This window comes from Camelina sativa, chromosome 20, assembly GCF_000633955.1.
Source record: "Camelina sativa cultivar DH55 chromosome 20, Cs, whole genome shotgun sequence".
In the NCBI taxonomy this organism is placed as follows: domain Eukaryota; kingdom Viridiplantae; phylum Streptophyta; class Magnoliopsida; order Brassicales; family Brassicaceae; genus Camelina; species Camelina sativa.
The window spans coordinates 8,221,616-8,237,927 of NC_025704.1; the positions used below are offsets into that span (position 1 = coordinate 8,221,616).

General features: G+C 38.9%; 2 protein-coding genes and 1 long non-coding RNA gene across 8 annotated transcripts; 2 read left to right on the top strand and 1 right to left on the bottom strand.

Moving 5' to 3' along the window:
• Window positions 1-4,127, top strand: LOC104772312. The gene is made up of 6 exons (XM_010496942.1): window positions 1-183; window positions 266-316; window positions 511-738; window positions 837-1,906; window positions 1,961-2,030; window positions 2,127-4,127. Exons 1-6 carry the CDS (start codon window positions 1-3, stop codon window positions 4,125-4,127), a joined length of 3,603 nt encoding a protein of 1,200 aa, XP_010495244.1.
• Window positions 6,969-9,015, bottom strand: LOC104770004. 5 transcript variants are annotated; one of them, XR_764470.2, is made up of 6 exons: window positions 8,629-9,015; window positions 8,213-8,354; window positions 8,104-8,140; window positions 7,906-7,977; window positions 7,263-7,770; window positions 6,969-7,145 (listed from the first exon to the last, which is right to left on the bottom strand). It is a non-coding gene; the product is annotated as an uncharacterized LOC104770004 (long non-coding RNA). The 5 variants fall into 5 exon arrangements; XR_764471.2 differs by having other exon boundaries at window positions 6,969-7,153; window positions 7,263-7,302; window positions 7,509-7,977; window positions 8,629-9,012; XR_764467.2 differs by having other exon boundaries at window positions 7,263-7,302; window positions 7,509-7,977; window positions 8,629-9,011.
• LOC104770003 (UDP-glycosyltransferase 91A1-like) lies at window positions 13,405-16,084 on the top strand. 2 transcript variants are annotated; one of them, XM_010494347.2, is made up of 2 exons: window positions 13,405-14,307; window positions 15,328-16,084. In XM_010494347.2, the coding sequence occupies exons 1-2, from the start codon at window positions 13,464-13,466 to the stop codon at window positions 15,891-15,893; spliced, it is 1,410 nt and encodes a 469-aa protein (XP_010492649.1). In that variant the 5' UTR covers window positions 13,405-13,463; the 3' UTR covers window positions 15,894-16,084. The 2 variants fall into 2 exon arrangements, with proteins under 2 accessions (XP_010492649.1, XP_019097977.1); XM_019242432.1 differs by lacking the exon at window positions 13,405-14,307 and having other exon boundaries at window positions 14,427-16,084.

Below are 16,312 nucleotides of genomic sequence, written 5' to 3' on the forward strand. Positions count from 1 at the left end.
ATGAGGACAGCCGCTTGGAACTGTAGAGGATTAGGTAATGACCTCGCAGTTCAACGTCTAAAGGAGATAAAGAAGACTTACTCTCCAGACATCATTTTCCTCTTTGAAACAAAACAAGGAGACGACGCTGTTCGAGGCATAGTTGCAGAGCTAGGTTATGATCGAGTTGTAACAGTCCCTCCTGTAGGTTTAAGTGGTGGAATCGCTCTTATTTGGAATAGTCGTATTTCTGTTTTCGTTCTTTATCAATCCTTAAACCTTGTAGATACGCATGTTCACGTTAATGGATTTGGTTTTTACTTGTCGTGTGTTTATGGTAATCCAAATCCATCCCTAAGACACTTGGTTTGGGAAAGACTAGAGCGGATTGCAGTGAATAGAAATGGTCCTTGGATATCTATAGGAGATTTCAACGAGATCAAGAACAATACTGAGAAATGAGGAGGCCCCCTACGACCTGAAAGCTCCTTCCTAGACTTCCGTAAGATGATTCAAGTTTGTGATTTTCAGGATCTTAAGCATACTGGGAATCCTTTCTCTTGGGTAGGAAAGCGTTATAGCCATGACGTTGCTTGCTGTTTAGACCGTACCATGGTAAATTCTGAGTGGTTAGCTCAATATCCTGCGTCTCATGTGGAGTTCTTGGAGCTCCTTGAATCAGATCATAGACCGGTCATCACTACCATCTCCAACGATTTTACACCTCGAAAAGGTCACATCTATTTCGACTCAAGATTGGTAAATAAAGAAGGATTCAGTGATGTTGTGCATAAAGGCTGGACTACTTTGAGACCCGGGCAAGCAATGTGTCTTCACTCTCGACTCAAAGAATGCAGACGATCCATTTCCATTTGGAAAAAAAAGGAAACAGAACAAACTCTCAGGAAGAGATAGGTATATTGAAGAAACTACTCGACCAAGCTCATACCAATGGCTCTCCTACGCACCATATTCGTGATCTCCGGATGAAGCTTAGTTGTGCTTATAAGGAAGAAGAAGAGTTTTGGAGAATCAAAAATCATAAAACATGGCTAGCAAGTGGTGATCGTAACACCAAGTATTTCTTCGCAACTGCAAAAAGCCATACTGCTCGAAATAAACTGTACTCCATTCTTGATGATGAGAGATTTGAGCATTGTGGAGATAGTCAGATTGGAAAGGTAGCAGAATCCTATTTCACAAAGCTTTTTAAAAGTGAGTTGTCGCCACAGAACAACCATTATCACGTTTTTCGAGACTTCAAACAAAGAGTCACACCAGCAATCAACCAGGATTTAACTAAGCCAGTCACGGAGGAGGAAATCAAGTATGCAGTTTTTGATAATGGTGCTACAAAAGCTCCGGGACCTGATGGTTTCACCGGAGCTTTCTATCAGAATTTTTGGGATACTACAAAAGACGCAGTTTCACAGGAGGTTCGTAATTTCTTTGATCAAGGAGTCTTCGACAAGTCGCTAAATCATACCAACATCTGCTTAATTCCCAAGAATACTGAAGCGAACCACATGAGTGAGTTTCTGCCAATAGCCTTATGCAATGTCAGTTACAAGATTATCTCCAAAGTTTTGGTTGGGAGATTAAAACAACATCTTCATCTTATCATCTCTGAAGAACGAGCAGCCTTTATTCCTGGCAGAATCATAACAGATAATGTACTCATAGCACATGAGCTCATCCATGCGCTAAAAGTGAAAAGGCGATGTGCAAATTCCTACATGGCGATCAAAACAGACATCACTAAAGCCTATGATCGTCTCGAGTGGGATTTCCTACAAGTAACAATGTTTAAATTTGGGTTTGATGTCAAATGGATTCAATGGATCATGACCTATGTCAGAACTCCAACATTTTCAGTCAACATTAACGGCAATCCGCAGGGCTTTATACAACCAAAACGGGGCATAAGGTAAGGTGACCCACTTTCTCCCTACTAACTCATCCTCTGTGCTGAAGTTCTAAGCCATATGATGAAACGGGCTGAGGCGCAAGGTATGATAAAAGGAATGAAGATCAGCAATGCCAGTCCTTCTGTGAGCCATCTCTTTTTTGCAGATGATTCTCTCTTTTTCTGCCAGGCAAATATAAAATTCTGCATAGCTATTAAAGACATCCTTTCACAATACCAGAAAGCTTCGGGACAACAAATCAACAAGAGAAAATCTTCATTAACGTTTGGAAAATGGGTTCCAGAAGCCCTTAAGACACAAATAAGGCATCGTCTACAGATTCATAATGATGGTGGTTGTGGCAAGTATTTGGGACTGCCAGAACAATTTGGTCAAAAAAAGATAGAGATGTTTCAATATATTGTGGAGAAGGTTCAAAACAGAACGAAGGGTTGGAACAACAAATTTCTATCCCACCGTGGTAAGGAGATCTTATTGAAAGCGATAGCGCTTGCAATGCCGGTTTATACGATGAATTGCTTTAAGATTCCAAAATGGATCTGTGAAGAAATAGAGAGGATCATTGCCAACTACTGGTGGAATACTCAACAAAATGGAAATGCAGTTCATTGGGTAGCATGGGATCGTTTAAAGTATATGAAGAAAGAAGGAGGACTTGGTTTTCGTGACATAGAACAGTTTAATGAAGCTCTACTTGCCAAACAAGCCTGGAGAATACTGCAGCATCCGAACAGCCTCATGTCACGTATACTTAAAGGAAGATACTTTTCAGATTCAAACATACTCGATGCTACAAGAGGAACACAACCTTCTTTCGGATGGCAATCTTTACTTGTTGGTCGTGATCTCCTTAAAAAAGGGTTACGATTTACTGTAGGTGACGAAACAAGCATCAAGACATGGACAGACCCTTGGTTGCCAGTACACCCTCCGAGACCCCCACGGCTAGCTAAGAATATACAAGGCGACTCATCCACAGTAAACACTCTTTTCTTGCCAAACAGAAGCAGTTGGAATGAGAGCTTAGTTCGTGACAAGGTTTATCTGGATGATGTCAATCATATTCTCTTGATTAAGAAAAGTCATTGGCAGAATCAGGACTACCTAGGATGGCACTATACTGAAAATGGTATATACCCTGTCAAGTCTGGCTACTGGCTCGCAACCCATCTTCCAGAACAAGAATTTCAAGTCAGACCTCCTTATGGAAATCCACAACTAAAAACAGATATCTGGAAAACAAAACTTCCTCCAAAATTCAAGCACTTCCTCTGGCGTATGTCTTTTCGCACTTTGGCTACCGGAGATGAATTAGAGCGACGTCATATCTCTACAAACCCATTTTGCAAACGATGTGTTCATGTTGTTGAAACTACCGAACATCTTTTCTTTACCTGTCCCAATGCTATGCAGATCTGGAGATGTTCTAATATCCCTATCAGAAGTCTTCTAAACCCAAATGAGCACCTCGAGGACAAACTCAAGGCGATTCTAGAATTTTATAAACAGAGGAGTCACTATGACCGTCTCTCCCTTCTTCCGTTCTGGATTCTTTGGAAAATTTGGACAAGTCGTAACAAGCTCATTTTTCAGAAGATAAATCACACTTGGCAGAGATTGCTGAGGGAAGCTAAGCAAGAAACGGATGAATGGCTAGCTATCATTCCTCCACCCTCACGAGTTAATCCTCAAGTCCCATGCTCTACCATCAGTAGTAAAAGGAACAGTTCTAACTGGCAAAAACCACCTTATGGATGGGTTAAGTGTAATTATGATGGCAGTTTTCTCGATGAAGACAGACAAGCAACGTCCGGTTGGATAGTTCGTGATGATCAAGGACATTTTAAAGAAGCAGGTCAAGTAACGGGGGCTAAAGTCAAGTCAGCTTTTGAAGCGGAGTGTCAAAGTTTAATATTTGCTATGCAGCAAACATGGAGGAATGGGTACACAAACGTTATTTTTGAAGGAGACTGTCAAAGTTTGGTAACGGCGATCAACAATTCTTCTCTATGTTTTGACATCTATAACTGGATACAAGAGATAAAAGGATGGGCGACAAGATTTAACAATGTTGTTTTCCGATGGACCTCAAGGCAATCGAACCATTTAGCGGATCAGCTAGCTAAAGTTCAGCGTGAGAGGAACATAGAATCCTCTTTGTACTTTTCAATTCCTTTTTGTATTTTGGCTGATTTCAACTCGGTATTCTATATTTCATAATCAATGCAGTTGAAGGGTTAAAAAAAAACCACACACACAATAGTGAGCAAAGAAATGGCTTCATCAGTTAATATCATCGAGGTAGCACGAGTCACCCCTTTGAACTTTGACTCGTCTGAGTCCCTCACTCTCCCACTCACCTTCTTTGACCTTCAATGGTACAAACTCCACACAGTTAAATGAGTCATCTTCTATAGACTCACCGACGCAACCTGCAATGTCTTCGACTCAGTCATCCTCCCCAAGCTTAAAACCTATCTCTCCTCATCCCTCTCCCACTATCTCCCACTCGGTGGCAAACTTGTTTCGGAACAACTAGACCCCAAACCAAGAATCATCTACTCTCCAAATGACGTCGTCTCATTCACCGTCGCCGAGTCAACCGCTTATTTCTCTTGTTTATCCGGCAACATATTGTTCTTCTCCATTGAATTATACTCGTTAGTCCCTACGTTAAGTGTCTCCGACGACTCAGCCTCTGCCGTGTTGTTTCAAGTCACGTTATTTCCAAACCAAAGGTTTTGCATTGGCGTAAACGTACACCATGGCGTTTTGGATGGGAAAACGACAACTGTAAGAGATATGAAAAGGATTCTCCTTTATTACTAAATATTTGATTTGTAACATATTAGGAACATTCTTATTATACTTAACCTAGGGGCTTCTCCTCTGTACATGTATGTATTGTTCTCTTTGTAATAATATACAAGACATTCTCTTAACATGGTATCAAGAGCCTAATTTTTTTTGCCGCCACTCAGATCTTCTCTTCTCTGTTTCTCCTCTTTCTTTCTTTTTTTTTCGACCATTCTTATTCTTTCTTTTTCCTCTCGTCATGGCTGCCGCTGAAGCTGTTGACACCACCCCCTCCCTCCTTAACATCAATATGATGAATATCACCAAGCTTACCGCCGTGAACTACATGACTTGGAGCCTTCAAGTTCACTATTTTCCTGATGGCTATGATCTTGCAGGCTTTATTGATGGCTCATCGATTCCTCCTGATCAAACCATCACCACTGGTGATCAGACCACCCTGCCTACAGCAAATGGCGCCGTCAAGACAAACTTATCTATAGTGGTATCTTCGGCACCCTGTCCTCTTCGATCCAGGCTGTATTTTCTAAAACTACAAGCTCTGCTGAGATGTGTAAAAAGATCTCTACCACTTATGCTAACCCCAACGTTGGGGTCATGTCCAACAACTCTGGATTCAGCTAAAGCACTACACCAAATGCGACAAATCCATTGAAGTTTATCTTCAAGGGTTAACCACTCGTTTCGATCAGCTAGCCCTACTTAGCAAACAGATTGAACGAGAGGCTCAAAATGAGTTCATCCTTGATGGTCTCCAGGAGGAGTACAAATCAATCGTTGATCAAATGGAAGGCAGGGATACACCTCCATCCCTTACTGAGATCCATGAGAAACTGCTCAACAAGGAAGTCAAATGAATGGCTACTTCTGTCTCCCTGCCCACGTCAGCGCTGATCTCTGCAAATATTGCTACCTCTCGGTCTCGCCCCTACCATGGTAAGCAGAATCAACGCTCCTCTCAGACTTGGCAGACTAACAGCTCTCACCAGTACTCTACTCAAAAACCCGACAACCGGATGAGTTAAGGGTATCAAGGTCGCTGTCAACTCTGTGGTGTGTACGGCCACAGTGCTAAACGTTGCCAGCAACTCCCAAAACACCACGGCGGCTACAACAACCAAATGACACCGCAGTTCCGTCCCTGGCAACCAAGAGCAAATTTGGTCATGGGAAACACGTCCAGTGCAAGTCCATGGGTGATGGACAGTGGCGCGACTCACCACATGGCAAGTGATCAACAAAATCTCTCCCTCCATCAACCATATAGTGGCAACAACAATGTTCTTCTAGGCGACGGTACTGGTATCCCTATAACGCACACTGGTTCACTATCCCTACCCTCTTCTACCTCACCTACTAAACTTTTATTTTTAACCAACGTTTTATGTGTCTCACACATTAGCAAAACTCTCATATCTGTTTACCGCCTGTGTACTGCTAACAAGATCTCTGTGGAATTCTTTCCTACGTATTTTCAGGTGAAGGATCTGTTCTTAGGTATCCTGTTAATCCGCGGCAAGACAAATGATGAGCTGTATGAATGGTCACTATCGACATCCACCATCACCTCTTTCTTTGCCACCACCACATCAAAACCGTCCATGTCCGATTGGCATCATCGCTTAGGACATCCCTCCCTTTCTATTCTCAAAAATGTTCTTTCTCTTTTTTCTCTCCCTTGCTCGCAATCTGTAACATCACCTTCATTATGTCCAAATTGTTCCATTAATAAAGCTCATAAACTACCTAGTAACTTTTTCGAATCTACAATTGTCTGATATTTGATCGTCCCCCATTACCTCAATCGAAGACTACAAATATTATGTCGTTTCAATTGATAACTACACCTGGTACACATGGATCTATCCTCTCAAAACAAAGTCACAAGTTCTTGAAACTTTAATACCTTTCAAAGCACTACAAGAAGTATGTATATTGTTAGCACGGAATAAATGTTATTATACATATTACATAGCGTTATCATAAATGCTATGACATCGGCAGCTATGGTAGATACCCCACCTATTATAGCGTTTTTCACATGCTTTGATAGATCCCCACATAAAATAGCATTTTTATATTATAACGCTAGTTGAATGCTATAATACATTTTATTGTAACACAAAACTAGTGCTATTCTCTTGTTATATAAATTTTATAATTTGTATATATGAATCTTGTTTTGCATAATTTATTCAATTAGATTTAATTAAAAAATATATATATTTCATAAAATCATCCACATACATAACATTAAATATTGTATTAACTAAAAGAAGTCTTACATAACACAAGTCTTACATAACAAAGTGTCAGTCTCAAAATAAAATAAAACTAACTTCACATTCCCAAATTAATCTCCTCTGTTTTGGTAGCCTCCGAGTCTTTGTTGTCATTCCAAAAAAGAGAGTCTCCATTTATCTGAAAATCTTACAAGTATGATGTAGTAAAGTTTCTGCTTGTATGTACAAAATCTATCACTGAAATAATACAAAGCCTACAAAAATATGGGAATGTACCCACTTAACAACCACTTACCAATCAACTCACACCAGAATCTGGTTGCAAACCTTAGCAGCTGAAACAAAACAAAAAAATTTCATACTTTGCTGAAAAATACTTAACAATATCTGAAAGAGTTCTTTAACATCTCTTAACCTTAAGATCATTAAAGCATGTTTTGAAGTAAAATCACAAACAATGATCAACACAAATAAACAAAAACAAACGAGTGTGTACAAAGGTTCTTCAAAGAGACTTGCCTGAGTTTAGATTTTTACTTACTTTTGAGAGCCAATCACACCAAACGAGCAACAAGAAGTTCACAATATATACCAATGAGTTCATAAGTAGCCAATGTCGTCTCTTTTCTTACCACATGTTCAACCTGAGAAAACATAACCATTCCAGACCCAGAAAACACCAACAAATTTTATTTTCTACTAATGTTACAAACCCAAAAACACCAACAAAGTTTATTTTCTACTAATGTTCCAAACCCACAAAAAACCAACATAAGTAGCGATTGTCATCTCTTAGGCTTCTCCTGAAAACCATAAGCATTACAAACCAAAATCCAAAAAATTAAAGGAGAAAGACAATGACGATTAGGTTACCAAAAAACACGACAGTCATTGTATTTTCTCTGCCTGTATGTACAAAGACAAACCAAGAATCTTACATTCTCTTCCTTGAGCTGAAGTTTCTACAATTCAAGAATCCGTTCCAAGACAAAACCAGCTTCTCTTTGCACCTGAAACCATCAAAATCATCGCCCATCGGTACATCAGCAGCTACTTAGAGATCTATTCATCTACAAAGCTTAAAATATATATACAAAAGAACTAACAGCATATGGCCTAGTGGGTTGAGGACTCACCCTATAAATCAAGATCGTTATGGTTTCCTCTTGGCCACTGTAGACGCCTTAAGGATTAGTCCTACTGTCAAACTAGTAATGAATACATATACAAAAACAATATTCAAACCTTGTTCATCTCGGTTCATCCCTTAGGTTTAACCTAGACTCTTTCTTTCTCCCTCTCCGTCAATTTTATCGAACCCAGACTCTCTCTATCTCTCTCTGGCTTCATAATCGCTAAATCGTGGGAGAATATATATACATCAGATCTGAAGATAGAAAAAAAAACACGTCTTCTATTACTTTGCAATTGAAATCGATTCCTAAATTTAAAATTGCAGAAAAGTAACATGAGTCCTCTGAGTTGTTACTTTGCCATAGCTCAAACTGCAAGGAAACTTATAATCAATTCAGGATGAAGGAGATTTGAGCTCAAATTGGAGAAATCTAGGGTTTAATGGTGATGCCGTTGAAAGGTTAATTTACTTGAGACGATAATAAGACATATGAGCCAAGAAGAGAAATCGAAGATGAGAGGAATACCAGTATCTTTAATGGCGAAAGACGCAGAAGAAAGAGAAGACGATGAGAAAAAGTGGAGCTTCAAAATCTGGGCTGGTCATCGACGAAGACAAAGATCTGGGGTTTGATTCTTTGGAGATGGAGAAAGGGGATCATGGTTAAAGGAAAGAGCAAGAGATTCAGTGTCACGGCTACCTTTAACGATGGCGGCCGGCGAGTTTAATTAGTGACTGGGAGAATCGATTTGTGGGTTTCAGAGAGTTATGTCTCAGGATGGTTTTGTCTTAGGTTTTTTCGAGTCTTAGGTTTTTTGGAAGGAAAGAGGGGAAATTGAGTGTGAAGGTGAAATGTCTAATTTTTTGGCTAAGTGTTGGGCGAAATAATCGATTTTAGTTTCCCGCTTAGTAAAATTTTGTGTTAGCCTTAATAAAATGCTATCATATGGTAACCGAAATTATGATTCATCTTCAATAGCAGTTCAACAAATCGTGCTATTACCTTATGCTATCAATGAGGACTTTTTTTGTAGTGAAGCCTTCGTCGAAAACCGCTTCAACACCAAAATTGGTATGCTCTACTCTGACAATGGTGGTGAGTTTATTTCCCTCCGTCATTTTCTTATGTCTGCTAGCATCTCTCACTTCACCTCTCCACCTCATACCCCTGAACACAATGGCATCTCCGAACGGAAGCACATACATATTGTAGAAACTGGCTTGACACTATTTTCTCACGCTGGTATCCGAAGACGTATTGGCCGTTCGCATTCGCTGCCGCCGTCTATCTCATCACCCGCATGCCAACTCTGGTCCTTGCTATGATATCGTCGTTTCAGAAGCTCTTCAACACTACTCCCAACTACACCAAGCTCCGTGCGTTTGGCCGCTTATGCTTTCCACTGCTTTGCCCATACAACAACAACAAGCTCGAAGCTAGTTCCACCCCGTGTGTCTTCATTGGATACTCCCCGACTCAGTGTGCTTATTTTTGCCTCCAGCCCAGTTCCGGTCGCATATACTTGTCTCGACATGTCAAATTTGATGATCAAATCTACCCATTTAAAACACTTCATCCTTCATCACTAGTTGTCTCAACTTCGTCCTCTATTACCACCATTGCCGTCACCAAAATTCCAGTCCTCCGGCCGTTCGTACAGCTCCCACCGACACCCATGAACACGATCCCTCACCGTCAAGAGCCACCGGCTGCTCTTTGTTCCATAGACACCGTTGTAGCATCACCACAGGTATGCACCTTTGTTTCACCTTTTTATCTGTTTCACCTTTTTATCCTTACTGGATTCACGAAGCCCACCTGAAACAAACCCACAAATAAATCCACCATCTCAAAGCCCATCTACCTCTCCAAGCCCATCGAATCAGACCCAAACCGAAACATCTCCTCCCCTACCCCTTCCTCGTCTGCTGCATCTTCCTTCGACTCCCCTGAAACTCAGACATCATCGTCCTCCACCACCTCTCACCATACCTCAATACAACCCATTCCAGTCCCCTCGTCGTCTTCTTCTTCCGACGGCACACCACCTCCACAAAATAACCACCATATGTGAACCCGCCGGAAAAACAACATTGTCAAATCCAACCCAAATATAACTTCTCCATGCGAATTTCTCCTCACATTCCCCTTGAACCCCATACCGTGAACCAGGCGTTAAAGGATAAACGATAGCGAGGAGCAATGTCAGATGAAATTGATGCGTTTGCTCGGAATGACACAATAAACTTGGTTTCTCAAAATATATATATATATATATATGGTTTAATATTATTAAAATTAGATATATTTATTTTATTAAATTGCACTAAACTATTACTGATAAGAGATTTAGTGTTTTTACTTTTTAAATTTTAAAAAGTAAAAATTCTTAATACTAAAATATATTTAAAATAATAATATTATATTAATAAGAGATTCATAGTTTTTTTCCTTCTCTAAATGAACTTATATTGCTTTAAATATTGTCATTAAATATTGTCTACATATGGCAATCATTCAGATGTTGATGGAAATGATTTATTTTATGAACTGAAAGTTCTAAAAGAGGTTTTACCAAGAAACTACAAGAGATCTATAGAAGTGTTAGACTTTCTGAAAACAATGGAAAGTTGTTATTCTAATTCTTGGATTGTTTATCGGATATTGTTAACGGTTCTAGTTTCTGTTACCTCTGCAGAAAGAAATTTTTCAAAATTGAAGTTGATAAAATCTTACCTTCGATCAACTATATTAAAAGAAAGGTTAATTTTTTTGGCTATCATATCTATAAATAGAGAATTGGTTTGAGAGCTTGATTATGTGAGCATGGTGAATGATTTTTTAGGAAAAAAAGAATAGAAAAATTGTGGCTTAGAATTTTTTTTTTCCTTCACCGTTGTTATCTTTTAAACAATATTTTTTTATTTTGATATTTTTAATAATAAAAACCACATTTTCTTACCCGCCCTAAGCCACAATTCGCCTTAGCACGGCACTGTTTAATCATAGGAAAAGATGGAGCAACCCAGGTAGAAGTCGTTTGAGTATGTTTGTTGTCATGAGGTCTTTGATTCCTCAAAGTATTTACCCACTCCTTTGTTTCTTTTTTCAGTTGTTTTTTTTTTCTTTTTTTCATGGTGCTTTACTCCCAATTTTTGTGTGGCCTGGATTTTCTAGCGATTGATTAAGGTTAATATTTATGTCATTATGTGGATGGATTGGATCGTAACCTGCAAAAAAAACAAGGACGACGATGGGCCAATCTAATATTTAATTATTTCCATTACAACCACACATATTACCTAACAATCAAATAAATGAATAACCCTTACGTTGCCCAAGTTTAAGGGTAGGTAAAATGTGTGGCCAAAGAAGGCTAACCCTTACTAAGAGACAACATTTCTTTACCTCTTTCCCTTGCTCCATCTCCATTATTTTCCTTTCCTCTAAGCTGCTGGAGTAAGAAGCACTATAACTTTCTTTTTTTTCATGCTTGAACGTTTGGTTGAGACTTGGTACTTGAATGGTTAGATAAATGAGTGTTGTTTTCAGACTTGTACTTGAATCTTATGTATGGTATTTTTAGTCTACAATAAAGTTCTTCTAAATTTAATTTCTTGCAAAGCTATATAATATGTATATATATATATAATATAAATAGCGGATATATATATAAATATCGATTATAGAGCATAGCAAAAAATCACAGCTACATAAAACTAAATTATAGTGTTAATTTTTTGCAATGAGAAAATAAATTATAGCAAATATACATAACTACACTAGATAAAAACATAGTACAAATATTCTGCTACTATTAACTCCATTATAGGAACTAAAAGACGCTACTAATAATATTACTATAGCCATATTATGACGCTATTATATATTGACAATTAATAGCATAGGTAAAAAGCGCTATTATATGTGCCTCCACTAAGATAGCACCAGCAAAGACAGCGTTTACGAAATCGCTATCAAAACGATATAATGGCGTTTTTTGTGTGCTAACAATGGGCATATTTCTTGTAGTGAACCCAACCCAAATACAACCTCTCCATGCGAATTTCTCCTCACATTCCCCTTGAACCCCATACCGTGAACCAAGCGTTAAAGGAAAAACGATAGCGAGGAGCAATGTCAGATGAAATTGATGCATTTGCTTGGAATGGCACAATAAACTTGGTTCCTCAATATATATATATAAATATATGGTTTAATATTATTAAAATTATATATATTTATTTTAGTTTATTGCACTAAACTATTAATACTGATAAGAGATTTAGTGTTTTTACTATTTAAATTTTAAAAAGTAAAAATTCCTAATACTAAAATATATTTAAAATAATAATATAATATTAATAAAAGATTCATAGTTTTTTTTTTCTCTAAATGAACTTATATTAATTAAAATATTGTCATTACAAAGAGGAACATATAACAATCATTGTACAAATACAGACTCGATATAGGACTCTTGTGATAAACATCCAAACTTTGCTAAATTATAAGCTACTTGATTACAATGTCGTCTTGTAAAATTAAAAGAAACAATGTTGAACTTTGAAACCCAGTAGCTGATATCATGTAACAAATTGGATAAAGATGCATGCATTCTGTAAAGTTGCAAATTAGTTCACTATCTCCCTCAAAGATGACTGAATCATAACCTTGGATCCATGTTTGTTCAAGCGCCAATAATAAAGCCTTAGTCTCTGCTTCCAATGGATTTTCTAGGTGATTTAATTTCTTTGCTCCCCATATGATAAGATTTCCCGGGTGATCTCTTATAATCCAGCCTCCTATTACTTTTTTGGTTGATACTATCAAAAACCGGATCAATTTTACATTTCATCATAGGAAAAGATGGAGCAACCCAGGTAGAAGAGGTCGTTTGAGTATGTTTGTTGTCATGAGGTCTTTGATTCCTCAAAGTATTTACCCACTCCTTTGTTTCTTTTTTCAGTTGTTGTTGTTTTTTTTTTTTTATGGTGCTTTACTCCCAATTTTTGTATGGCCTGGATTTTCTAGCGATTGATTGAGTAGGTTAATATTTATGTGGATGGATTGGATCGTAACCTGCAAAAAAGAACAAGGACGACGATGGGTCAATCTAATATTTAATTATTTCCATTACAACCACACATATTACCTAACAATCAAATAAATGAATAACCCTTACGTTGCCCAAGTTTAAGGGTAGGTAAAATGTGTGGCCAAAGAAGGCTAACCCTTACTAAGAGACAACATGTCTTTACCTCTTTCCCTTGCTCCATCTCCATTATTTTCCTTTCCTCTATAAAAGAACAATAGAATTGATCATCTATAGATTATATAGTACATTCTAAATAATAACAATGGAAAATATTAAAGAAACGAAGGGAGATGGAACCAAGCTCCACGTAGCAATGTTTCCATGGTTAGCCTTTGGCCATCTGGTTCCACAGTTGGAGCTCTCTATGCTCATGGTTCAAAAAGGTCACACCGTATCTTTCATTTCCACTCCTCGTAACATCGACCGCCTCCTCCCACGGTTGCCGGAGAATCTCTCCTCGGCCATTAATTTCGTCAAGCTCCCATTTGCCGGCCACAAAAAACTCCCAGTGGACGCCGAAGCCACTACAGACGTACCTTTCGATCTCGTTCCTTATTTGAAAATTGCTTTCGACGGGTTACGAGTTCCGTTGACGGAGTTTCTTGAATCTTCAAAACCTGACTGGCTTCTCCAAGATTTTGCATCTTATTGGCTTCCTCCAATAGCTAGCCGCCTTGGAATTAAGAACGCATATTTCGGCCCTTTTAACAGCGCATGTCTCGGTATTCATAAACCGCCGGGCTACGAGGAGTACCGTACATCGCCGGAAGATTTTCTGACAAATCCTAAATGGGTTCCATTCAAAACTCCGGCACCTTTCCAGTTATACGAAATCCAGAACATGTTCGAAGGAATGATGTCGGAATCTACGGAAGAGAATATTCCCGACATGGAACGTGTCGCCGGCGTAATGAGCGGTTGTGAGATCATAGTCGTACGGAGCTGTAACGAGTACGAAGCAGAATGGTTGGGACTTGCACAAGATCTTCATCGTAAACCGGTTATACCTGTTGGAGTTTTACCTCCAAAACTGGATCGAAATTTTAAAGACACCGACGCATGGTTGTCTGCTAAAAAGTTGTTAGACTCACGGAAATCCAAGTCCGNGTTGCCCAAGTTTAAGGGTAGGTAAAATGTGTGGCCAAAGAAGGCTAACCCTTACTAAGAGACAACATGTCTTTACCTCTTTCCCTTGCTCCATCTCCATTATTTTCCTTTCCTCTATAAAAGAACAATAGAATTGATCATCTATAGATTATATAGTACATTCTAAATAATAACAATGGAAAATATTAAAGAAACGAAGGGAGATGGAACCAAGCTCCACGTAGCAATGTTTCCATGGTTAGCCTTTGGCCATCTGGTTCCACAGTTGGAGCTCTCTATGCTCATGGTTCAAAAAGGTCACACCGTATCTTTCATTTCCACTCCTCGTAACATCGACCGCCTCCTCCCACGGTTGCCGGAGAATCTCTCCTCGGCCATTAATTTCGTCAAGCTCCCATTTGCCGGCCACAAAAAACTCCCAGTGGACGCCGAAGCCACTACAGACGTACCTTTCGATCTCGTTCCTTATTTGAAAATTGCTTTCGACGGGTTACGAGTTCCGTTGACGGAGTTTCTTGAATCTTCAAAACCTGACTGGCTTCTCCAAGATTTTGCATCTTATTGGCTTCCTCCAATAGCTAGCCGCCTTGGAATTAAGAACGCATATTTCGGCCCTTTTAACAGCGCATGTCTCGGTATTCATAAACCGCCGGGCTACGAGGAGTACCGTACATCGCCGGAAGATTTTCTGACAAATCCTAAATGGGTTCCATTCAAAACTCCGGCACCTTTCCAGTTATACGAAATCCAGAACATGTTCGAAGGAATGATGTCGGAATCTACGGAAGAGAATATTCCCGACATGGAACGTGTCGCCGGCGTAATGAGCGGTTGTGAGATCATAGTCGTACGGAGCTGTAACGAGTACGAAGCAGAATGGTTGGGACTTGCACAAGATCTTCATCGTAAACCGGTTATACCTGTTGGAGTTTTACCTCCAAAACTGGATCGAAATTTTAAAGACACCGACGCATGGTTGTCTGCTAAAAAGTTGTTAGACTCACGGAAATCCAAGTCCGTAGTTTATGTAACTTTCGGTACAGAAGCTAAACCGAGTCAATCCGAGTTTAATACGATCGCTCTCGGTTTAGAGCTTTCCGGTTTACCCTTTTTTTGGGTGTTAAAGACTCAGCGAGGTCAGTGGGATACCGAACCGCTTGAGCTTCCGGAAGGATTCGAAGAGCGAACGGCTGAGAGAGGGATAGTTTGGAGAGGTTGGGTTGAACAACTGAGAACGTTGAATCACGATTCCATCGGTTTGATATTTACTCATTCCGGTTGGGGTTCAATGATCGAAGCTGTAACGTTTGCTAAACCGATGGTGATGCTGAGTTTTGTGTACGACCAAGGGTATAATGGGAGAGTCGCCGAGGAAAAAAAAATTGGGCGTATGATCCCTCGGGATGACACAACAGGTATATTTACAAAAGAAGATGTTGCGAAATCGCTGAGATTGGTAATGGATGGAGAAGAAGGTAAGGTTTATAGAGACAATGTGAAAGACATGAAGGGAGTGTTTGGAGATATGGATACACAAGATCGTTATGTCGATTCTTTCTTGGATTATCTTGTTGCTCATCGTTAACTCGGATCATTGTTTTTGATCCAATGACGGATCGACCGAATAAACTTATGATGATTAAATTTGATCAAGTGTTGTAAGATGATTTATTTATGAATAATATGATGTTTTGAAATGGTCAAGGTTTATGAACCAAATAAAGTTTAAAGTGTTGAATGTAATAATGCACTATAGTCCATGTGTTGCATTTTTAATATGAATGTGTCTTCCATTTTTTTTAACTAGGTAAGAATCGTGCATGGCACAGTTCAATCTTTTGATGATTAATTTTATTAGTATTAGTTTTATTTATTTGACACAAATATTTCCAAATTACTCTACTAGTCTATTTTAATATATAAGATGTTTTATATTCAAAATTTAAAGCGTAAAAAAAATCAAAGCATTAAACATATAGTCATTTTGAAAGATTATATATGGTA